Below are 25,401 nucleotides of genomic sequence, written 5' to 3'. Positions count from 1 at the left end.
TGGTTGTTGTGTGATGGCGGTTGAGACGTGGTTGGTTCAAAATAAAGATAGAACAGAAAAACTGCTATCTCAAAGCGTCGCAGCCCGAATGGATCACATAAATTCCCTCTAGACAACGGGTTTGGGCTAACTACACATGTACTTAGAGATATCTCACCTACAGGACCTGAATGGTGGTTTGCGAATTTCCACAACCGCAACAATATATATATATATATATATATATATATATATATATATATGTATATTGTTGTGGGCCGGGGTTCGGTGGCGATAAATGACCACGACGTGGAGCAGTAGAGCCGTCTCCCACCGAACACTCGGAATTTAGGTCATGACCCTTGCATAACACGAAAGGTCACGGGTCCCTTTCGCGGATCGTGGACGCCAATATTTTGACCGCGTGGCGTAAGGTTAATTGTCTCGATCTCCAATATACCAAAATAACCACGCAGTCGAGCTACCGGGGAAACCACACCCTTGGCCGACTCTGTCCAATCCGAGTCACAGGTAACGACTCGGATCCGGCGTAACCGAGCGGAGTTACCAGAGCCGCGCCGGTCCCAATGACAACTTACGGCACCAACGGCCTTACTATTTCTCAAACCCGCACGGTGCTGGATCAATGAAAGAAAACACGAACTGGAACATTCAACACGGGGGTTTATTTTACAATAAGCAATAATCGGGAAGGGAGACACAGAGCAGAGTTATCACGAATAAAGAAATGTAATGTACAATGAACAAGGCACTTAACGATTCTATTTACAGACGGGGCCCACGGACACACACACACACACACACACACACACACACACACACACACACACACACACACACACACACACACACACACACACACACACACACACACACACACACACACACACACACTCTCTCTCTCTCACCCAAAAGAAACTGGACCCCATGGGTCTTTATTCGGTAGAGCCGGTCCGGGGTACTTTCCCGCCTCGTGCGGTCACCGACTCCAAACCACCACGATGGGACTCAAACCCACAACCCAAAGTCCACGGCCCACGAACGCAGACGAAGCCAATCGCCGCCAAGACCGCAGACGCGAAGCAGTCGCCACGATCACTCCTACCCTCTTGAGGTGGGAGCGGTGTCTTTCCTCGCCACTCGCCTCCTGATTGGACGAGGCACTGCAGTAGCTTTCGGCACGCTCGCCTCCCATTGGCTGGGGCGTGCGTGCGATGCTCGCCCTTCGCTCATTAGCTGGAGGAAACGTCCCATACCCTTCCTTGTAGCGGAGCCTCGATCTGAGACGATGGAGACGAGTACCTGTATTAGTTGGTCTGGTCTGTTATTGGATTCCATCGCCCACGCCTTCAGCCAAAAACACGTAGGCAATGGCGACCGGGTTGAGTCAGGGACGGTGCCATTGTTGTTGTTGTATAACAACCTAACTAAAAAAAAACTCGTAGCACACGAAATTCCCATTAGACATCGAGGATGGATTCTAACTATACACATACTTATCGAAATAACTGAACTACGGGGACTCTGGCTGTTTGTGTGCACAAGGCTTCGAAATCCATAACAATATTGTTGCGGGGCCGGGTATCGGCGACGAGCACGACCACTAGATGGAGCTGCAGTCGACTCCACCGAACACCCAGAATCGAGGTCGTACCTTTCGGAAAACTCCGATAAGTACGGGACCCTTATCGGATCGTGAATTGTCAATAATTACACCACGTGGTACAGGGTTATTTGCCAATCTTCAAAATACCTAGAAATCCACGTGGCGAGTTACCGAGTATTCACACCCTCGACGGCCCTCGTACGAGTCAAGCCGTTAGCGTGCCTAACCCGTGCGCAACCCGAGCGGACGGTTGCTGAAGTTCCGTCGGTCCAATCGTACATTTACAGCGGCAACAGCCTTTATAATTCACCAACACGCGTCATGCTCAGCCAATGGAGGAAACACAGCAATGAACTGATACATTTAACACATGGGTTTATTTATAATGGGGGGAAGGAGGGAAGGAGGGAAGCACGCAAGAAGGCAGAGTTATCCGAATATAGAGATGCAAGGCAATTTATGTACAAGCACTTATGCAGTTTTACTTATTAGACTGGCGCCACGAACACACACACACACACACACACACACACACACACACACACACACACACACACACACACACACACACACACACACACACACACACACACACGTACACCCAAGAACCGGTGGCCACAGCCCTTATTGAGGCCTCCAGCTTGGAGGGAAAGGCGAGCTGAAGACCAGAGCCTGCCTCGGACCTGTCCACCTCGTGTAGTCTTCGAGCTGGCGGCGTGGCGGGACTCAGCCCTTCCGCGTGTGAGACGAACGCGACAAACACCCATGTCAGGCAAACGCGATCTCTACTCGTGTCACCTGTTTCTCCCTCCTTGTTCACCGACAGAGACATGGCGCGCAATGCTTGCGGTTCTTCTGGAGGAAGGATCTCTTGAGCTCTCGCTCACCGACAGAGACACGGCGCACAACCATTGCGGTTCTGGTGGAGGAAGGATCTGTTGAGCTCCCTTCAGTGGTCCGATCGCGCCGCACCCTTATTCACCCTGTCTCGGGGGGCGGGGGGACGCCTCCGACCTCCCCGCTCTCCCTCACTGGACGGTTTTGGCGCGCAGAATCGCTTGTCGCCCTGTCATTGGCCAAAACGAGCGACAAGTCCGTCGATTGGCCCGGGGGCGTGGTGATGCCACGCGGACCCCTTTCTCCCCGTCACGGGATCTGATTGGCTGAGCGGCGGTCACCCCACCCATAGCACTCTGATTGGTCGAGGGCCGCCGCGAGGCTCCTCCTTGAACTCCGCCCACGTACGTGCCGGCACGCATGCAGACAATGGCATCGGTGTGAGGAAGTGAGGTGAAGGCGTGTTGTTGTAGTTGATGCTGGTGTAAAATTAAAAGAAAACCCTAACTATCAAAATAACTCACAGTGCAAGTACATTTATTCACCAATTAAACAAGGGACGGGGACCCTAACTAAAAACACTTACTTACCGATATAACTGTTCTATAGGACCTGTATGTTGAGTGCTCACGGCTTCCAGATTCGCAACAGTATTATATCTTCAATGTTGTAATCATTTATTTTGTTTTGAAGTTTAAATAAACCGATTATATCTTCTTTTTGAAGACAAGCATTAAAACCTTGTGAGAGTAGTTGATACTCAGGTTGAAAACTTGAATTTGTGAAAATTATTAAATTATTATAATCCAAAAAGTTGGGAAGTAAGGAGCATCTTTAAAAGTAAGCAGATTTTTCCACACCCGCTTGAACCAACTATGAGACATCTTGATGAATTTGGAAGATATTTATGGTTGTTAAATTTTATCTTATTTTCCCAAATGGGTAAAGAATCATTCATTTATATACTTGGAAAACAGGTTATTTAATTCATTATTGGCTTTTTTAGAAACTCTATTTTATCCGAAGTTCAGGTTTAATTTCAAGATAATCCATTATTTTATTATCCCGGCCCCAGGAGGGAGGGAGCGGGATATTGTAATCATCCGGTTTGTTTGTCTTTGTTTGTTTGTCTGTCTGTCTGTCTGTTAGCAACTTTACGGCAAAACTGCTTTAGCAAACACTATCAAATTTAATCCACAGGTGGGCAATGAACCTTGGACGACCCCATTAACTTTTGGGTCCAATTGGATCAAAGGTCAAGGTCACAAAAATATCAAAATCGTTTTTCACTCATAACTTCGTCAAAAATGATCTGATTTACTTCAAACTAGGCTTATCGTGAACCTCGTTCTATTTGTCACTTATAATCCTACCCATTCATATCGTGAAACATGCATATTTGTGAAGATTGGTCGGGTCCGAAGTTTTGGCGGTCATGGTCATCGGTCAAAATTACAAATTTTCCATTAAAACTAAAACATGGTTACGAAAATACAACTTTATGGGAAAACGGCTGGCGCAAACACTGGCAAATTGTATCCACAGGTTGGTAATGAACCTCGGACGACCCCATTAACTTTTGGGTCCAATTAGGTCAAAGGTCAAGGTCAGGTCACGAAAAGGTCAAAATCGTTTTTCGCTCATAACTTTGTCAAAAATGGTTTAATTGACTTCAAACCAAGACTAAAATATTCCTTATTTTTTTTCCTTATAATCAACATTCAGCTTTAGGATGTATCCAATTTAAATTTGATCCCCAAAATAACTTTATACCTTAAATGGGTGAGATTTGTTGTTCCTGGCACCACTTGTTTATACAATATCTTGTGTTGATATCTCCCTGAAAATAGTAATAGTGAATAATGTATAACAATTTTTTTTATTTTTTTATAATAATTTTTTTTGGGGTGGGGTAACAATTTTTTTTTGGGGGGGGGGTTGGAAATCACTTAAAACATGTAGAAATGCAAAAAAAAACTTTTTTTCTGTATTTTTTGGGGGGGGGGGTAACAATTTTTTTGGGGGGGGGGGAACAAGTCCAAAATTTAATGGCATGATCCTTGGACCATACCTAACCCCCTCCCCCCACCAAGTTTCGTCGAAATCTGTCGAGGAGTTTTTCCGTAATACTGTTCACAAACAAACAAACAAACAAACAGAAAGGGGTGAAAACAGTAACCTCCATCCATCTTCGAAGATGGCGGAGGTTAATGAAGAAATGGAAGGTGCCACTAAATTCTCCATTGAAAACACTGATGGGGCATTTAAAGGGCATATAAAAATATGATTGTTTCGATTTGAAGACCCTGGACCATCTTCAATCATGGAAGCTGTTGATATGGTTAAACAAAGTATTGAAACTATAATTTAAAACACATTAAGTGAAATGAAAACTTTTAAGTTTTATATGGGAGTAGAATTGAATATGGTAAGAGAAGGTGATGAAACTACTCCCTATATGAGGACAAACCCTCACTTTATCTCATCATTTCAAGATTTTGTAAGAAGTGATGTTTACGATTAACTCCAGAGACAAGAACAAGAAGTTGATAACACTGTAGTAGGTAGTGGATTTGCTATTATAAAAATAATCTTTTTAGAAATACACATCTTAAAATCAGATCCTCTTCAAGCTTCTTCTTATATTGATTTACCAAAAGAGATAAAACTTAAGAAAGCGGTTGTTAATATTCAAAACAAAGATAACAAGTGGTGCCAGGCACAACAAATCCTGCCCATTTCAGGCATAAAGTTATTTTGGGGATCAAATTTCGATTTGATACATCCTTAACCTGAATGTTGATTAAAAGGAATATTTTACTCCAAGTTTGATGTCAATTAAACCATTTGTAACGAAGTTATGAGCGAAAAACGATTTTGACCTTTTCGTGACCTGACCTTGACCTTTGACCAAATTGGACCCAAAATTGGACCTTTGACCAAATTGGACCTTCCGGTTCCGGTTTTAGAGCAGCGAGAGGTCTCCTTTGGGGCTCCCTGTTGACGTTCTCAAAGCTAAGTTTCCGGTTGTTATTTGTCCCGTTTTAACTTTAATTTTCTCACCTACATGTTACTGTGTGTTGCTAGTTCGGTTTTGTTTCAAAAATCGTGCTATTTTGTGAGTATTTTTGTCGACGTTCTTACCTGTGCTTGAGGCCTAGGCCTAGGCTTGAGGCCTACTGGTTCCACTCGGTGTTCGATCGTTTTTTTTTTGTTTTTGTTTTTTCTCCCCATTACCTTCAATTTCTATCCTCCCCATTACCTTCAATTTTGATCCTCCCCACTTTCCAAACATCCCCCATTCTCCCAACTAATCTCTTTCTTATCTCAAAAAAAAAATAAAAAAAAAATACCCTACAACAACAACAACACGCTCACCTTCTCTCGATTCTGCTTCTTCCTCTTAACTTCCTCCTCGTCTTCTTCCTCGATTTTTTTTTTTTTTTTTTTTTTTTTTTTTTTTTTACACTTCCATGACCTAATCTGTTGAACTCTCTCATACATTATTTTTAACAACAAAAACGATCTTATAATGCTTCATCTTCCTCTCTCACACATGTGGTACTCTACTGTTTCACAATGCACTACTCTTCTGCTATTTTAACAGACTGCTCTCATTTCGACCTCTCCTTCATTCCTTGCCTAAAAAATCCAACTATTACAGCGCTTCTTCTCTCCATGCTCTGAATTCGCCTTCATTGCATCCATCAAGAATTGTGTTAAATCGCATCTCTGACCTAAAACTTTTAAAAACCACAGTTTGCCATGGATGCTCGCTTTCCATCAAACATTCTTTTTTTCCAACTTCAGTGCCAACTCACCTCCCTCACCCCTCACTCTCACTCTCAAAGCAACCATCGCACTCTTCTCCCTCCAAGCCCCCCTCTCACCTCTCTCAAAAATCCCCCCCTCACCTTTCTGCCACCTTTCATCGCCCTCACTCTTCCTTCTCAAAGTTGCCCCCCCTCTCATCCACCAACCTGCCTCCCTCCACTGCCCTCTCACCTCCATCTCTTCACTCCACCTCCTCAAATCCTCAACTGCCTTCTTCCTTGTCTCTTGTCCCCCCTCTCCCCCAGCACCACAGAGCCTTTTCTCCTCCTCATTCGGCCCCCTCCCCTCGCTGTTCTGCAATACCCCACACTCCTTCAGCAACCCTTCTTACCTGCCCCCTCATCCCTTGTCCGACCCTCCCCTCCCCCTCCACCTCCTGCACCCAAAGCCTCCTCCCCTTCCTCTTCATTAAAAGTGTGGACCTCAAATATCCGGGGCCTTCGCTCAAACCTTTCAGATCTTTCCATACAGGTTGCCACTGACAAACCAGACATTATCTGCCTAACAGAAACTTTCCTCTCCCAAGACGTGTCTGACTCCCAAGTATCTCTCCCTGGCTACTCCCTCTTACGGTATGACAAACCTGAGCCTCGTCCTGGTGGAGGTGTTGCTCTCTTCATCAAAGACTCTATTCCTCACTCTCCATGCACTGCTCTCACTCCCCCACACCCCCAGGAATACCTCTGGCTTCGGCTTCCCCTTCACTCCCACCTCATGTTTATATGTGTACTGTACCGTCCACCGAACAGTGATGACTCCATCTACACCTCACTATCCGAAAACATGGACCATCTTCTATCTTCTCATCCAAACTCTCTCTTCCTCTTATGTGGTGACTTCAATTGTCATCACGCCAGTTGGCTCGGTGTGGGTACCTCTCTCACCTGTCATGGCACCTCAGCAAAAGCTTTCTGCGACTCATTGGGACTGACTCAATCGGTCAACTTCCCGACCCGGATCTCAACCAATGGTACTCCATCTCTTCTGGATCTGATTTTGACAAATTTCCCTGACAATATCTGCTGCTCTTCCTTCGCTCCAATTGGTTCTTCTGACCACGTCCTTGTCAAAGTGGACATCTCTCTGGCTGTTATCAGAGAACCACCTCACCGCCGTCGAGTCTGGCATTTCACTCAAGCCGACTGGCAGGGTCTCCGAGCAGCCATCAAACTGACAGACTGGTCTCCTATCACTACTTTCTCAAACATCAACTCATCCTGGGAATTCTTTCAAAGAAACTTGCTCTCCCTCATGCACAGATTTATCCCCTCTCGTGTTCAGTTGTCTTACCCTTCCTCCCGCCCTTGGTTTACTGAAGTTTGTGGCGAGGCAGTTGTCCTGAAACAACTTGCCTTTGCCTCATGGAAAGCAAACCCAACTGAGGGCAATCTCAGTTCTTTCCACAAAGCTCGGAACAAGTGTGTATCTACCCTCACGAGAGCCAGAAAACAACATCTTTCTCATCTCAAGTCTGAACTCTCAAACCTCTCTCCCTCCTCAAAATCCTGGTGGCGTTTAATCAAATCTGTTTCTGGTGTATGTTCCCCCTCCATCCCCTCCCTTACCTCAAATGGCCGCACTGCTGATTCCACACGTGATAAAGCTGAATGTCTAAACTCGGTGTTTGCAGCTAAATCTTGTCTCCTAAACCCATCACTATCTCTACCCACTTTACCCAGTCGCACCCAACTGTCCCTGGACTCTGTATCCTTTTCTCCTGACAAGGTGGAGAGCTTGCTTTCAAACCTCGAGTCAGATTCTGCAACCGGTCCAGACGGCATCAGCCCACGTGTCCTCAAAGCCTGCTCTTCTGCTCTTGCTCACCCTCTCTCTGTTCTATTCACCCTCTCATTTGCCCAAGGTCATCTGCCATCTGCTTGGAAATCTGCTAACATCACTGCCCTGCATAAAAAAGGTGCAAAAACAGATCCCTGTAACTACAGACCAATCAGCCTTCTCCCAATCATCAGCAAGGTGATGGAATCCATCATCGCCTCAGATATGAAATCCTTCCTCTTCTCCAATGGCTTGATTTCCAATCATCAATTTGGTTTCAGGCCAGGTCACTCTACCCTGGATATGCTGCTTCTGCTCTCCCATCAATGGATGGAGGTCCTCAATGCCAGACAGGAAATCCGAGCCGTATCCCTGGACATATCACGTGCTTTTGACACAGTCTGGCACCCTGCCCTACTCACCAAACTCTCTTCCCATGGTATTCAAGGCCATCTCCACTCGTGGCTCGCAGACTTCCTCTCCTGTCGCAGTCAACGTGTGGCCCTAAATGGAGTTCTTTCATCCCCTCTTCCTGTGCAGGCTGGAGTTCCTCAAGGTAGCGTTCTGGGCCCTGTTCTTTTTCTGGTTTTCATCAATGATCTCTCGGACTCTCTGGAAAATCCTCTATTTCTCTTTGCCGACGACTCCACCCTCTGCCGTACCATCTGTCATCCCTCAGACCGGCAAGCAGCAGCTTCTTCACTCACTGCAGATCTGGATAAAATCACAAACTGGTCCAACACGTGGAACATGTCTTTCAATCCAGACAAATCTCACACTCTCACTATGTCTCTTCGAAAGGACCGTTTACAAAACCCCCCATCCACTTTCTCAACAATCCTCTGGAAGAAGTCTTTTCTTTCAAGCTTCTAGGTCTCACTATCTGCCATGACCTTTCCTGGGAAAGTCACATTTCCAACCTCGCCTCAAAAGCCAGTCGCCGACTGGGAATCCTCCGTCGTGCTAAGTCCTTCCTCGGCCCTCTTGAGCTCCTGACCACTTACAAAGCTTTTGTCCATAGCCTGATGGAGTACTGCTCTCCCCTCTGGGCTGGTGCTCCTGCCTCCCACCTTTCTCGGCTTCACGCTGTCGAAACCAGGGCATTTAAGATCATCGGCATCTCCCGCAATGAAGCTGAGTCTTTGGGCCTCTCACTCAATCACCGCAGGTTGGTCGGTGGTCTTTCTGTCTTCTACCGACTCCTCTCCAGCCTTGCCCCCCCTGCTCTCTCTGCGATTTGTCCCCACCACATTTCCACAGGGCGCTCAAGGTCCGCCAACAACCCCCTTCTGGTAAAACTACCAAAATCACGAATTACTGCTCATCTTCACTCTTTCATTCCTCTTTTTTCCCGCCTTTGGAATAAACTTCCTCACTCTATTCTTTCCCATTCTTCCCTCCAGGCTTTCAAAACAGCTGTTCACCACCACCTCTTATCTTCCCCCATCCAAATCCTCGATCTTTTCTACCCCCGATAATCCACCCAAGCCCACTTCCTTCATTTCTCCTGCTTTCCTTCCTGAAAGTCCCTGAAATGTCCATCTTCTCTTCGCCATGTTCCCCGTCCCATCCCCATCCCTCTCCCTTCCACAGTTCACCTAATGTGTCTGTTCCCCACTGTTTTGTCCCTTCCACTCCCGCCCCTCTTGTCTCATGCCTCCTTGCTGTGAGTTGTGTGTTCGCTCTCATACGAGCCTCGACCAAGGTATACAAAAAAAAAAAAAAAAAAAGTTAATGGGGTCGTCCGAGGTTCATTTCCCACCTATGGATACAATTTGACAGTGTTTGAGCCAGCCGTTTTCCCATAAAGTTGTATTTTCGTAACCATGTTTTAGTTTTAATGGAAAATTTGTAATTTTGACCGATGACCATGACCCCCAAAACTTCAGACCCTACCGATCTTCACAAATATGCGTTTTTCACTCTAGGAATGGGTAGGATTATAAGTGACAAATTAAATAAGGTTCACTATAAGCTTAGTTTGAAGTAAATCAGATCATTTTTGACAAAGTTATGAGTGAAAAACGATTTTGATCTTTTTTGTGACCTTGACCTTTGATCCAATTGGACCCAAAAGTTAATGGGGTCATCCAAGGTTCATTGCCCACCTGTGGATTAAATTTTATAGTGTTTGCTAAAGACGTTTTGCCGTAAAATTGCTAACAGACAGACAAACAAACCAGACGATTACAATATCCCGTTCCCTCCCTCCCTCCGGGGGGGGGTGGGATAATAAATGTTTTCTATGGTCTGTTCTTGCTCACTTTCATCCTCCACAATGGAATCCTGAAAGGGTTGAACATTACAAGAAATACGAGAATAAATTAAATGTTAAAGATTTAAAGTTTCCAATGTCATTGAGAGATGTTCCAAAATTTGAGAAAATGAATAATGTATATGGATTAACGGATACAAACAAAGTTCAGATATTAAAAATTTCAAACAACTATAAAAATGATGAAACGCACATTGACCTTCTCTACTTTACTTCAAAGGAAAAATCACATTATGCTTTCATCAAAAATTTATCAAGATTAACCAAATCACAATGATATAAGAGAAAATGTAAAATGTATCCTTGCAAGAGATATCGCAACTCCTTTCATACAAAAGAACAATTAAATCAACATTCGAAATATTGTCGTAATCATAAATCGCCCACGATCAATTCACCAAAAGCAGGTTCAAACATATCATTCAAAGATTTTAAAAAATCTATAAAACATCTGTTTATGATATATGCTGATTTTGAAAGTAACCTTGAAAAGATAGATACTGTTTCTCAAAATCCAAATAAATCTTCCACAAATAAATATCAAAAACATATTCCTTGTGGTTTCTGTTATTATATCAAATCATCTGTTGGTGATGAATATAACAAGTTAGAACTTTATAGAGGAGAAGATTCCTCAGAGGAGTTTGTAAGACGATTGGAAAAAGACTGTACAAGACCAAGAGAAATAATGGTTAAAACCTATAAACCAATGTCATTAGCAAAGGGAGAGAAAAAGGAATTTAGAAAGAACATTATCTGTCATATTTGTGAGTAGAAAATTGAGGGAGAGGTCAAGGTTTGGGATCACTGTCATCTTTCTGGTAAATATGGAGGTACAGCTCATTCCCATTGTTATCTTAATTGCACCCCTCCAAACTTTATTCCTGTCTTTCTTCACAACAACACTCACTATGACACACATCTATTTATAAATGAACTTTCAAAGACATCTGGAGATATTTCTGCCATTCCAAACACAGGTAAAAAATACATCTCATTCACAAAAACAATTCATACATCCCCCATAACCCACATCAGATTTCTTGACACAAGTTTATGTCAAGTCCATTATCTAACTTAGCAACAAATATTAAAAACTTACCGAATCTTAAATCGCATTTGTCAAATCAAGAAGAGATTGATTTCTTATCACAAAAGAGAATATATCTGTATGACTACATGGATTCATTTGAGAAGTTTAAAGAAACACAACTTCCTTCAAGGGAAAGTTTCTATGGCAAGTTGAATAAAACTCATATTTCTGACAGAGATTACACACAAGCTAAAAAGGTTTGGGAGAAGTTTAATATAAAGAATCTTGGAGAATATCATGATTTGTATCTTAAAACTGATCTATTGTTATTGGCTGATGTGTTTGAAACTTTTAGAACAGTCTGTCATAATAAAAATTCTTATGGATTAGACCCCGTTCACTATTACACAGCCCCGGGTTTGGCTTGGAGTGCTATGCTAAAAATGACAAAACAAAATTTGGAATTAATCAGTGATATAGATATGCTTTTAATGATAGAGAAGGCTAAAAGAGGAGGAATATCTCAAGTATGTTCCAAGAGATATGCTAAAGCAAATAAATATCTTCCTGATTAAAATAAGAATGAGGACAACTCTTACCTGATGTATTATGATGCTAACAATTTGTATGGGTGGGCTATGTCTCAATATTGACCTAATGGAAAACTTAAATGGGTTGAAGAAAAACATTATGAAAAAGTTTTACAAGACATTGTTGTCTCCTCTCAAAAATAATTGGATGAAGCTGAAGTTGGATATTATTTTGAGGTTGATTTAAAATATCCAGAAGAACTTTATCACAAACATAAAGACCTCCCTTATGCCCCTGATAAAGAAAGTCCAAGAAAAGAATGGTTAAGTGATTACCAACAGTCATTCAATATAAAAGGTAAATCTCCAGAAAAATTACTTACTACATTAAATGATAAAGAAAGTTTTTTATGTTTTGCATCAAAGGAACTTGAGACAATATTTATCTGCTGGGTTGAGAGTGAGGAAAATTCATCGAATTTTGAAATTTAAAGTCATTGATTAAAGAAGTATATTGATTTTAATACATAAAAGAGAACAGAAGCAAAAACAGATTTTGAGAAGGACTTTTATAAATTCATTAATAATGCTGTATTTGGAAAGACTATGGAAAATGTAAGGAATCGACAAAACATACGATTTGCTACATCTTGGAAACAGGCTTCAAAGTTAATTAATAGACCAAGTTTTGAACGAGCGGAGGTGTTTTCAGAGAACTTTTGTGCTATTCATTTGAAAAAAAGAGACTATTGAAATGGATAAACCTATTTATATACAAACATCAATTCTTGACTTGTCAAAGTCGTTAATGTATGACTATTACTATAATCATTCAAAATCAAAGTATAAGGATAATTTGTCATTGTTATATATGGATACATATAGTTTTATATAAGAAATTAAGACAAGTGATGTATATGAGATATGATTGATAATATTGATTGATATATATATATATATATATATATATATATATATATATATATATATATATATATATATATATATATATATATATATATATATATAATACAAGTAATTATAAGTCAGGTGGTGTGGTTTTCATCAAAGAATAAAAAGGTTATTGGTAAGTTTAAAGATGAATTGAGTGAGAAGGTCATGAGTGAATTTATAGGATTGAGATCAAAGTCTTATGCTTTTACGTATGTTGATAATAATAACATTGAAAGGTGTGATAAGAAACTAAAGGGAATGAAGAAAAATATAATCAAGGAAACAATAAACTTTAAACATTATTACAACTGTTTAACCTCAAAGAAGGAATAGTTCAGAAAAATGAATACAATAAGAAGTTATAAACATCAATTATATACAGAAGAGATAAATAAGAAAGCATTAGGAGCTTTTGATGATAAAAGATATATTTTAGAAAATGGAATCAATAGTCTCCCTTACGGTTACAACTACAAGTGTTAAGATATTGGGTTGGGAATTTTAACAGGCTACCGCTGTCTTTTTACTGATTTATAAATGATAGAACCAAGCAATAACCAAACCAAAGAGTGGAGATGTAATCAGCCTTGGTATTTAAATGGAAAACATAAAGAATGTGAGAAATATCAAATATGTCTAATTGAAGAAATAACCGGGGTAAAAGTAGATAAAACAAATAAGCGGATAAATTTAATCACAAATAAGTTGGAGGATGTAAAGAAAAAAAAATATCCTTGAATGGACTTAAAACTTTGAAGGTTATCAATTGAACAATGGAAAAACAATTTACTACAATCTCAAAATAATATCTGGCTCAGGAGGTGGTCAAATAAGAGCATTGAGAGAAGTTTGTCATTTCATTTCTGCTCAACAAAGACATTTAAACCAAGAACCAAGTTCCAAATTAATCTTTGTTAATATGCTCGATGGTGATGAATGTAAAAGGAAAATAAAGTTATTCCCCAAAGTCGAACATGGACAAATATTCATTGGTTCGCTCTTTGAGTGGAATGAAAATATGAAAGGGAAGAAGTGCTTTAATCAGCAAGTCTAAATTTTACATTTGCTTGTATGGGAGGGGGAGAAAATCAGTCTCCTATTTTTGGGCTTGAGTCGGAAAGTTTTTTTTTCCCCTTTTTCCCATTCATTTGAATGGCTGCCTCAGAAACCCCATTTATCCTCTACTGCTACGTATTTCTGTCTCTGTTTAGTTCATTGATGAGAATATTTCACTGAAGCACTTTGTGTCTGAAATACTCACATTTTTGAGAGCAATTTCTCAATCAAGAAACTTTAGGTATTTGGCAAAAATGTTTGACTTGTAGGAGAACAACTCATTTAACAAGTGATTCTTCAGAGTTGGGTAAGCCACAAATCCTAGGCCGGCTCGGATTGGTTCGATTTCTGAAGTGTCAAACCCGGTGAGTTGCAGTTCTGAAACCGGTTTGCTTCCAGCACCAATTCTACCACCAACTGTAGTGCCGCATGATGGAGCAGACTGCAAATGGAACTGCAGCTGCAATTCCGAATGATGGATGATTATCTGAATAATCAATCATGGGTGAGAGGCGGTGACTTATTCATTTATTTATTTATTTCCTGAATTTCCGTGTTTTCGTTATTTGGATTTCCTGATCGAGGTTGCACTGTATTCCCATTTTTGTGCTGTTTCATTAATATCTCATTAAAATGAGGACGGAATAATGTATAGTGAACAACCAGTCTTGCTGGTGAAGGCTACTTTTGACAAGAGCCTTTTGTTTGCTCCGACGAAGGGTCAAGATCCAAAACCAGCTTCCCATGGCAGTTAGCATCCCTCAATAATTACGTCTTGTTGTATAAAACCATCGCCTTTCATCGAGGACAGCAGGAGGTCATCCTTTATGTGTGAACCGAAGCTCTAAGGCATCAATTTTAACAGTAATGCTGAATATGTGTATTATCGTCAACTCTATGATGAGGTATGTCTAAAAAGTAAAGGGACTGACTTCACAGAAATTTTTTTCCAAAAAATATATTGAAGTCACAGCTTGTCCCCTTCAAAATAGTTTCCATCCAGTCTCACGCACTTGTCCATCCTCTTCTTCCACGCTTCGATGCACCCCCAGAAGGCTTCTTCTGGAATGCTCCGGAGCTCCGTTATCACAGCCCTTTTGATGGCCTCCACATCAGGAAATCGGGTCCCCTTGATCACCCCCTTGAGCTTGGTGAATAGGAAAAAATCACAAGGGGCCAAGTCTGGTGAATACGGGGGTTGCTCCAGAGTTGGCACGTTCCTCTCGGTCAGAAACTGTCGGCTGCTCAGGACACTGTGAGCAGGGGCATTGTCATGGTGGAGCACCCAGGCGTTGTTCTCCCACAGATCCCTCCTCTTGTCCCGGACTGATCTCATGAGGCACCGGAGGATCTCCTTGTACACGTATTGATTCAGTGTTTGACCCTGTGGTAGAAACTCGAAGTGGACGATGCCCTTGATGTCAGAAAACGCGATGAGCATCACCTTGACATTTGACTTCGACATTCTTGCTTTCTTTGGTCTTGGTGATGCCGGACTTTTCCACTGAAGACTCTGCCGTTTGGTCTCGGGATCGTAATCGAATATCCACGATTCGGCGCCAGTAATGACTCTCCCGAGCAGGTCTGGATCGTCCTCGAGGCGCTCGATAATGTCTTGACAGACAGTGGCTCTTTGCTGTTTCTGTTCTTTCGACAACAGCTTGGGGACCATCTTTGCGCATACTTTGCGCATTTTGAGATTTTCAGTGATGATGCTCCAGACAGTGTCCTTATTGATGGAAAGTTCCTCAGCAATCATCCGCACCGTGAGTCGACGATCTGCGCGCATCATCTGCTTCACATGCTCGATGTTTTCCGCTGTTCTGCTTGTTGAAGGTGTTCCAGACCGTGGATCGGCTTCAACCTCCTCCCGTCTCTCTTTGAACCTCTTGTTCCATTCAAATGCATGTGTACGTGACATCTTTTCTTCCCCGTAGACTTGCTGCAGCATTGCGAAGGATTAGGAAGGTGTTTTGCAAAGCTTGGCAAGAAACTTCAGATTGGCTCTCTGCTCATGACTCATAGCGTGACGACTCAGACTAGACAACGTGTAAAGCGCGACCTGTAAAAAATCACACAATGAGCGCAGTCAACCATCACCAATCATATATACTGTATATATTGCTGGAATGTTGCGAAAGACTGTGACACAACCCATTCATTCAAGTTGTTTAAGTGGAGCACACAGCAGGCTCAGTCCCGTTATTTTTTTTAGACTGACCTCGTATGTTGCAGGTGAGAAGTTTTGTACACATACAATATGCTGACCATCAACATATTGTGGTTACGGACATGAGCTACACTCCCTACATGTTCAAGAGAATGTAGCCCTGCCTCAGATCTGTACATACTGTATAAGTGTTAAGGGCACATAAAGGTTAAACGCTACGGATCCCGGAGAGTCGCGTTCGTGTCCGTGGTGTCCCACTTTTTGAAGAAGAAATTTTTGCATTGAATTGATTTCTAATTATTTCATTTTGCAATTATTATTATTATTATTATTTTTTTTTCAAACTTAAATTATTTATTTGTTATGTTTTTAACATGAAACCGAACTTTAAAAAAAAAAATTCACAAGGTCGGGAACATTTGCCATGCAGTGTCTTTTAAGTTTATATGCTTGATCCTTCGTGTAAAATTACTCTACATTTTTCTCTTCCCGACATATTTCCATGTTTTAGATACCATTCAAATCAAGGAGGAGTTAGATTCTGAGTCCAACCTTTTTCCAACTGCACAAGTACACGATGAGGTAAGGATGCAGGCTAAACGATAGCAGCTAAACCTTTTTGTTTATATTTTTTAATTTTGTTAATATGACTTACGTCATGCATTTCAGCGATGAGTACATTTCATGATGTTGTGTTCGTTTCGTTACAGGCCCAAATATATCTGTCAGAGCAGGGGATCAAGCTCGGTACAGTGGTTATCCCCCCTTCAACATTGTTGGAATATCTATCTCGTATGGATGAATCTTTGGTGACGAACGGATTCATGCTAGATTTATTCAATTTCATGAAAGCTGCAAAACCGTTCACTTGGAAGGAAATGAAAAAAGCGTTATCGTTATGCATACCATCAATTTCCGACGTTTCTAATTCGGCATTCTATAGCAGCTGCCTGGCAATTAAAGACAAGAAGCTCGCAATGATTAAGAATTGTGACAAAATTAAGATGTCAGATTTTCTGACGAAGAAGTACAATCCACCATCAGCGAGGTCTAAGAGAAAACACGTGCAAGGCAAAGGCCCATCGTCGTCTTCAGCTGAAGTGACGTCTTCCTGTTTGTCCAACAGTTTCATGAATGAAGTCACAGTGAACGTGAACAAAGATTTTTTTTTAGAACTCGAACGGAAAAAACAAGAACATGCTTTGCTTCTGGAAGATAATTTGGAACTGAAGGCAAAATGTGAGCAACTGAAAGCTAAAAACAAAGAATTACGTTCTCTTGTAATGGTTGCCGGTGAACCCATGATTTACGCGCAAACCATAAAACGCAAGGAGGCATCCATTTCCCTGTGGAGGACACGGTTCCTTACTTTAAAAGCCAAGAAATCTGGAAAGAAGATCAAGGTGGAAAGCCTTGGAAGTTCGAAGCATGTGAAACAGCACGACGAAGGGATAGGAGTTGTGGAAGAGCAAGAGTCTGTTCAAGAAACGAACATTTAATCAAATTTGGTGATTTGAAGGCCTCGCCGCTTCACTCCATTTGAGGTATTGTGCCTCGAATATGGCTTTAATTGATCCATACGTGAAATTGTGGTATTCTCTTTACCCTTCAGTGTTGGTGTTTGGCCAATGCTGTTGTGGCTTCTTGACATTTCGCTACACTACAGATGGCCCCAACCATTTTTATACATATGTAATAATATTTAATTTGATAGTGGCATCTCCGGTTCATGAAAGATTGGAAGCAAATGTGATTCAAATTATTAGGATACAGTATTGACTTAACATAATTTTAATTTCTCATTGTTTTAATATATATATATATATATATATATATATATATATATATATATATATATATATATATATATATATATATATATATATATATATATATATATATATACTAATGTCCCATCATTCATTGATGTAATTTACTGATTACATTATGCTGCAACGGGTCCACCCCCCCTCCCCCAAGTAATTTTCTACTGTTCCTGAAAAATGTATCCCAAATGATTTTGTTTGTTTGTTTTTCCTCAAATCTTGCACATTAATATTGCTGCATATGTCTTGTACAAACTGTGAAACTTAATCATTGAGAGAACAGTTTGATGTAAATGGAGGTGATGTGATCTCACAGAAGAGTTACTCGGGAAACTCATATAGGTTTTCATTTGAGTTAAGTGAACACACACCTTTTATTTGGTTGACTCTCAACTATGGTGGTCCACTGCCCAGACCATTGGGAACCCAACATTGTAAGCTGGTGACTAAATTTGCTCATGGCCTACAGGAGTCCAGCGAACATGGCCACATATTACAGGCGAGAAGGGGGGCAGAATAACAATGCTAAAGCAAACATGCTTCCAGTTTTCTTGAAAAATAAAAATAAAAAATACATTTAAACAATTGTATATGTTACCTGAGTTTGCTATTTTTGCACTTACATTATTTCAAAATGTTCTTATCATTCCATTTCCATAACAGTTCATGCCTGTATGCTCTCACCCGACTGCACAACTCCACATTACCCTCATAAACATCTTTTGAAGTTCTGCTCGCTGAATTGTTTTTCTTTTTGACTGTCTGTGCTGTTCTTGCAATCCACGTGATGAGTCGCTCCATTCAGGTGTTGCCGTAGACACTCGTTCTCGGCAGCCTGTGTAAAAGGGTGAGGTGTAACGTGACAAAATTAAATGTTTTCTTGTTAAAGATCGGTTGATATTAATTCCAGGATTAAATGTAGTTTGGCAGCCACACGCTGGGGCTCTTTATCTGTGTGAAATCTCGGTGATTCGCTTTGATTTTCTATCAAACCTGCATGCAAATAATGTCTTTCACCTGGAAATCATCATGTGCTCAGAGCTGAGTAGTACAGGCTTTTACCCCTGGAGTGAATAACTTGCACTTTTGTGGTGTTGCCATCATATGCTTGTTCCCCTGCTCGCACGAAGTGAAAATTGGGGTTAAGCAATTGGTTCTGTCTGTCTCCAGAGACATCAGCCTATGATCGAGGTACTACTTAATTTAAATTGGATGTTATATTTTGAACATTGCAAAACATGAATCGGAACACAAACCTGCAGTTTTGCAGTACTTTGGCTCTGAATTTGGCAAATTGTATGGAATGTCGTCCTGATCACACATGCACAGAGGAATAAGGTACTTATTTATTTATTATGAGTATTATTTTTTTAAACTGTTTGTCAGTGAAACGTTTTTAGGGCCGTCATAAAGCATACATACAACAAGCATGAATAACTAATGTAACATGTTAAATAAAGTGGTGTAAAAGAAACGGCAGAAAACTCCCGAAAAAGATGTTTGTTTTTTTTGTCCAACCTTTAAAATCGTTATCTTATTTTAATTGGTATGCATATTGTTGTGGGCCAGGGGTCGGATGAGAAGACCACCGGGTGGGGGGGGGCTATCTCGGGTTCCTACCAGACTCCCCGGAATTGCAGGCCATCGCACACGGATAATTCCGTGAACGACAATAACTCAACCATGTGACCTAGGGTCCTCCGTCTAAGGGTTAATCGGGTTACCTAATTAATCACTTGACCTAATTACTGGGGGACACGCCCTCGGTACGCCTTGTCCGAACCAGATCACCTTATCAGATGCAGCCGAGCGAGACTGCCAAGGACATACCAGTTAAAAGGAACGGATCGTTAGGAATAAAGTCCCAGCTAGGTTGGGATACGGACCATGCTGGATCAATGACAGAAAAGACAAGAACGAGCTGGAAACATTTCTACAAAGGGATTTATTACAGGCAGGTGAGGAAAGGTATGTGGCACAGTGAATATAGCTTTTATTGTTGTGTGTGTGAGCAGAGATAGGAATAAATGTGAAAAGTGCGGCAATATTACAAGCAACTTACAACAGCAGACACAGAGCAAAGTTATCCTGATATTCTTGTACAATCTTAACTTAAGTGAGGACAGGCATCAGGACACACACACACACACACACACACACACACCCCGATGAAGAGGAGTTAATGAAAAGAAAAAGGAGAGGAGATGAGGCTAACGGTCTCTCAATACCTTGCACAATTGCCCGCCCGCGCCACACCATTTTATGCCATCTCACCAACTCAAATTTTCCGCTCGCTCTCAGCTTTGGGGAATATCGAGATGCAGATAAAATTGCGGCTCGTAGGAAATATATTGTACTCAAAAAAAAAAAAAAAAGCAAAACAAGAGTTGAAAAGACCCCTTCCCATGTCATTCTCAAAACTGTGTGGGGTAAGGTGTTCTATGAGCTCTCTCGTTTTGCATTATTTCCATCCATCCATTGGGACCAGACTCTATGCAGAGTGTTGGTGCTGCCTTCACAGTCTTCTTGGCTTTTGGGCACAATCCTGGACGGGTCGCCACTCTGACACAATGATATTGCCACACAATTTTTCCACATTTAACACCCTCAGCCAGAGTTAGTCGGATAATTAATTTTCTCAACCAGGCCGCCATGGGAAAAAGAGGTGAAAATATCGTTATTTATGATTGGTGATGTCAATGTATTTATTTTTTACACACCTTTGAGTTGAATCATTTAGTAGAACTATTGGGTCCTTCTCTTCCCTTTATAAGGGGTGAGGTTCACTCGGACCATTCCTCTGCCCTGCCTTGACCATGATAGATAATCCTTCAGTTCCCTCTTTCCTTAAACAACTCTCTTCACTCTCCAACCATACCCATCTTATCGATATCCCTCCTCACACATTCTTCCTTTCTAGAGCACGGTCTTCTCTCTGTCTCTCTGTCTCTCTGTCTCTCTGTCTCTCTGTCTCTCTGTCTCTCTGTCTCTCTGTCTCTCTGTCTCTCTGTCTCTCTGTCTCTCTGTCTCTCTGTCTCTCTCTCTCCTACCTACCTACCTTTGTGCTCTTCCTCCATTCACACCAAGTGTTCAGCCAGCTTTTTACCAATCTCATCTGCACACTCATCTCCTCTCTCGGTTCATCCATCCTCCTATCCACCCTCTTTACTCCCACAATCCTCCTGACCCAGTTGGTCTCGCAGATCTGCAACCTTTGTTGTCTTTCTGTCGGTGCCCATCTCCAGACCGCAAGTGAAGGCCGACGTCACACAAGACACCAGAATCCCTCCACCCTCACCCACGCATTTGTACCCATCTGATTCCTCCTCCGACCTACCATCCCAGATCACTGTCTCCCCCTTCCAATACCAAACTGATCTCGCTGTCTCACCTCTTCCCCTCTAACCTTATATTAATTTCACTTTGTTTCTCCATACTCTTATTCAGCACATGCTTCCCAGATGTACTTCCTGCATCTCTCGCTGTATCTCCTGCTTATTTACCACCACAACAGCCAGATCATCCACATAAAACATCCTCCCACCCCCCAGAATACCTTTCATTTTTACCTTCCTGCTTACCAGCTCCATCACCATGATAAACAGGAGTGAGCTGAGAGCTTCCTTGCCTCAAACCAATGTTCACGCTGAACTCCTCCGACATTTAAGTCAGGAAATTTTATATTCATTTGAAAAATGCCTTGAGTTCACACAAATAGGTGTTTACTAACAAAAGTGTGGGCCCAAGCCCCATTTTTTGTTGCATTGTTTATCACGCTTAAAAAAAAAATTGCAATTCTTAGATGGGAAAAAGCAAATAATTTTTTCTATGTTCTTGTAGCTCTTTTAGCTCTCATACGAGCCTTGACATTGCATACAAAAAATAACTATATTTTGGTTATGGATGCGTGGTGCTTTGATTATTTCACTGTTTTCGGTCATTGACGCATGGCTTCCACCAAAATCTTTTTGCAGTCAAACAAAACATTTTGTTGAATAATTGTTTACAGATGTGAAAAGTGAGGATTGGAATTGTAAATGGGTATGGCCATACAACGCATACTTTTCACTATTTTTCTATTTACGGTCAAGGCTCGTAGAACAGTTAGAACATAGAATAGATTAGCATGTACAGTGTCTATGGAAAGTGTACACCTCCTTTCAAATTTTTCACCTTTTGTTGCCTTGTAGCGTGGAATTAAAATGCATCAAATCAGGCTTTTTCCCCCTTTATTTACACATCATAACCCACGACTTCCAAGTGAAAAACAAATTCTACAAATTTCAGAAAATTCATTAAAAATACAAAACTAGAATATCTTGCTTGGACAAGTGTCCACCCGCCTGAGTTAATACTTGGTGGAAGCACTTTTAACAGCAATTACAGCTGTGAGTCTGTTGGGATGGGTCTCTACCAACTTTGTACACCTTGAATGGGAAATATTTTCCCATTCTTCTGTTCAAATTCAGTCATGTTGCATTGGGAGCATTGATGGACAGCCATCTTCAAGTCATGCCACAGATTTTCGATTGGATTTAGGTTGGGGCTCTGACTGAGCCACTCAAGGACATTAATCTTTTTGTTCCTTACCTACTCCAGTGTAGCTTTGGTTGTGTGCTTTGGGTTGTTATGCTGAAAGGTGAACTTCCATCCCAATTTCAGCTTTCTTGGAAAGGACAGTAGGTTTTCCTCAAGGATTTTTTTCTGTATTTTGCTCCATCCATTTTTCCCTTCTATCCTGCCAAGTGCCCCAATCCTTGCTGATGAGAAACATCCCCATGACATGATTCTGCCACCACCATGCTTCACAGTAGGGATGGTGTTCTTTGGGTGATGTGCTGTGTTGGGTTTGTGCCAAACGTTACATTTTGCATTTAGGCCAAAAACTTCCATCTTGGTTTCGTCAGACCACAAAACTTTTTGCCACATGGCTTCAGAATCTCCGGAGTGGTTTTTCGCATTCCTCAAACAGGGCTCAAGGTCAGCTTTTTGAGTAATGGCTTCCTTCTTGCCACCTTACTGTACAGGCCAGACTTGTGGAGTGCTTGGGATATTGTTGTCACATGCACACAGTGACCAGTCTTTGCCATTACGGCATGTAGCTCTTTCAAAGTTGCCATTGGTCTCTTGGTGACATCTGATCAGTCTCCTCCTTTGCTTGGTGTTCCTGTACTCCAAAGGATATTCAAGACCTTTGAAATATTTTTAAACCCATCCCCTGATCTGTTTTTCCCCAACTTTATCTTGGACGGAGGTCTTTTGAAAGCTCCTTGGTGCTCGTGGTTGTCTTTGCTGTGAAATGCATTACCCAGCAGAGGAAACACAGGAACAGCTGATTCTGAGATAATCAGAATCACTACAATTTAACACAGGTGGAGGCCAATTAACTTTGTGTGTGATTTTGAAGGTGATTGGTTCCACCTGAGCTAATTTACAATTACTATTATAATGGGGGTGGACACTGATCCAACGAAGATTTTTTTTTTTTTTTTTTTTTTTTTTTTAATAAACTTTCTGAAATTCGTCTAATTTGTTTTTCACTTGGAAGTTTTGGGTTATGATGTGTAAAGTTGGGAAAAGTCTGATTTAATGCATTTTAATTCAAGGCAACAAAAGGTGAAACTTTTGAAAGGGGGTACTGTAGACTTTCTATAGTCACTGTAACAGCAGAAAGAGAGGAGGAGGCACCAACAGCAGGGATGAGGGAACAAAATAGAGAGAGACTTGTAAAATATGGGATGAGGGGTCGGGGTGGACAAGATGGATGCAGAAGCAAACTCTCAGGAAGGTAAAACTTGAAAGTTGGAAGGAGGGGGAGGGGGGCTTGGGGTGGGGGTTAACAGGAGTAGAAAGGATAACAGGAGTTTTGGATTGGGGATGATCTGAGATGGTTGGGAGCAACTGTTTTCAAGACTTGGAGAGAAGGATGAGATTGACGAGAATGTTTAAGTTGGTTCCACAGGTGGAAAAAAAAGAGGATCAAATGAGTACAGTATTTCGGGTGTTTTACCAAAATGGGGTTACTGGTGGACCATGTGTGTCCTGCAGGAACTTGGGGGGGAGCTCATTTCAACTCATTCCATCCAGCAGTTTAGGAGTTCATGCCAGTCGAACACACACAAACACACAATCCAAATTATATATAATAGAATGATTTGTGACATTTTCACATCTGGAAGGTTACAGTGCCTTCAGAAAGTATTCACACCGCTAGACTTTTATCACATTTTGTTATTACAGCCTGAATTTAAAATGGATTAAAAAAAATTTTAAATTGTCACTGATCTATACAAGATACCCAATAATGATAAAGTGAAAACATGTTTTCAGAAAGTTTTACAAATCAATTAAAAGTGAAAAACTGAAATGTCTTGCATCAATAATTATTCAACCCCTTTGCTCTGACACTCCAAATTGAGCTCAGGTGCATCCATTTTCCTTTCATTATCCTTGAGCTGTCTCAACGACTTGATTGGAGTCCACCCGTGGCCAATTAAATTGATTGGATATGATTTAGATTGAAAGACCTTTCTCTATTAGGTCCCACAGTAGACGGTGCATATCAGAGCAGAAACTCTTCCATGAAGTCCAAGGAACTGTCAGTGGAACTCCGAGATTGAATTGTGAGGAGGCATAGATCTGGGGAAGGGGATAAAACAATTTGTAGAGTGTTGAAAGTTCCCCAAAGCACAGTGAGCTCCATCATCAGGAAATGGAAAGAATATGGAACTACCCAGACTCTTCCTAGAGCTGGCTGCCTGACCAAACTGAACAAGAAGGACCTTGTTCAGGGAGGTGACCAAGAACCTAACGACCACTCTAACAGAATTACAGAGTTCCTTGGCTGAGATGGGAGAACCTGCCAGAAGGCCAACAATCTCTGCAGCACTTCACAAATCTCAGTTTTATGGGAGAGTGGCCATACGGAAGCTACAGCTGAGAAAAAGGCACATGACCTTCCCGAACGTGAAGCATGGTGGTGGCAGCATCATGTTATGGGGATGCTTTTCAATGGCAGCGACTGGGAGACTTGTAAGGATTGAGGGAACAATGAATGTAGCCAAATACCGGCAAAACCTTGAGGAGAACCTGCTTCAGAGTGCAAAAGACTTTAAACTGCGGAAAAGATTTCCATTCCAGTAACAGGACAATGACCCCAAACATAGAGCCAAAGCAACACTGGAATGGCTTCAGAACAAGAACGTGAAAGTCCTTGAATTTCACGATCTCAATACCCCTCCCCCGCCCCTCCCCCCCACTGTATTACAGCTTGATAAAACTTATGAAAGGGGATGGGGTGGGTTTGGGGATGTCAATAAACAGCCCTATTATTTTCATGACCTGTTTAAAATCGAACGTTCAAATGTTCAAACATAAGGGCCAGCCAATCAGGGGCCAGAAAAGGGCCAGCTAATCACGGGCCCTCTGTGCGTTGGATCTTCGTTTCGATGCAGGAGGCATTAGGCCCATAAAGGCCTGCACTGTTATTACCAGATTATGGTTG

The 25,401-nt window shown here is 41.6% G+C and overlaps 1 protein-coding gene across 1 annotated transcript in view; it reads left to right on the top strand.

The window, feature by feature from the left end:
* Window positions 1-18,628, top strand: part of LOC147029390 (uncharacterized) — a 54,501-nt gene extending 35,873 nt beyond the window's left edge. The window contains exons 3-4 of the mRNA XM_085872424.1: window positions 16,583-16,653; window positions 16,782-18,628. Coding sequence (XP_085728550.1) covers window positions 16,583-16,653; window positions 16,782-17,570 — 860 coding nt within the window. The 3' untranslated portion in view covers window positions 17,571-18,628. The remainder of the gene's footprint in view (window positions 1-16,582; window positions 16,654-16,781) is intronic.
* Window positions 18,629-25,401: the final 6,773 nt, after the last annotated feature.

Source organism: Eptatretus burgeri, chromosome 3 (assembly GCF_056783735.1).
Source record: "Eptatretus burgeri isolate ZD-2024b chromosome 3, Ebu_testis_v1, whole genome shotgun sequence".
Taxonomy (NCBI): Eukaryota; Metazoa; Chordata; class Myxini; order Myxiniformes; family Myxinidae; genus Eptatretus; species Eptatretus burgeri.
Note: the sequence above shows the minus strand (reverse complement) of the source record. Positions and strands in the feature narration are given on the sequence as shown.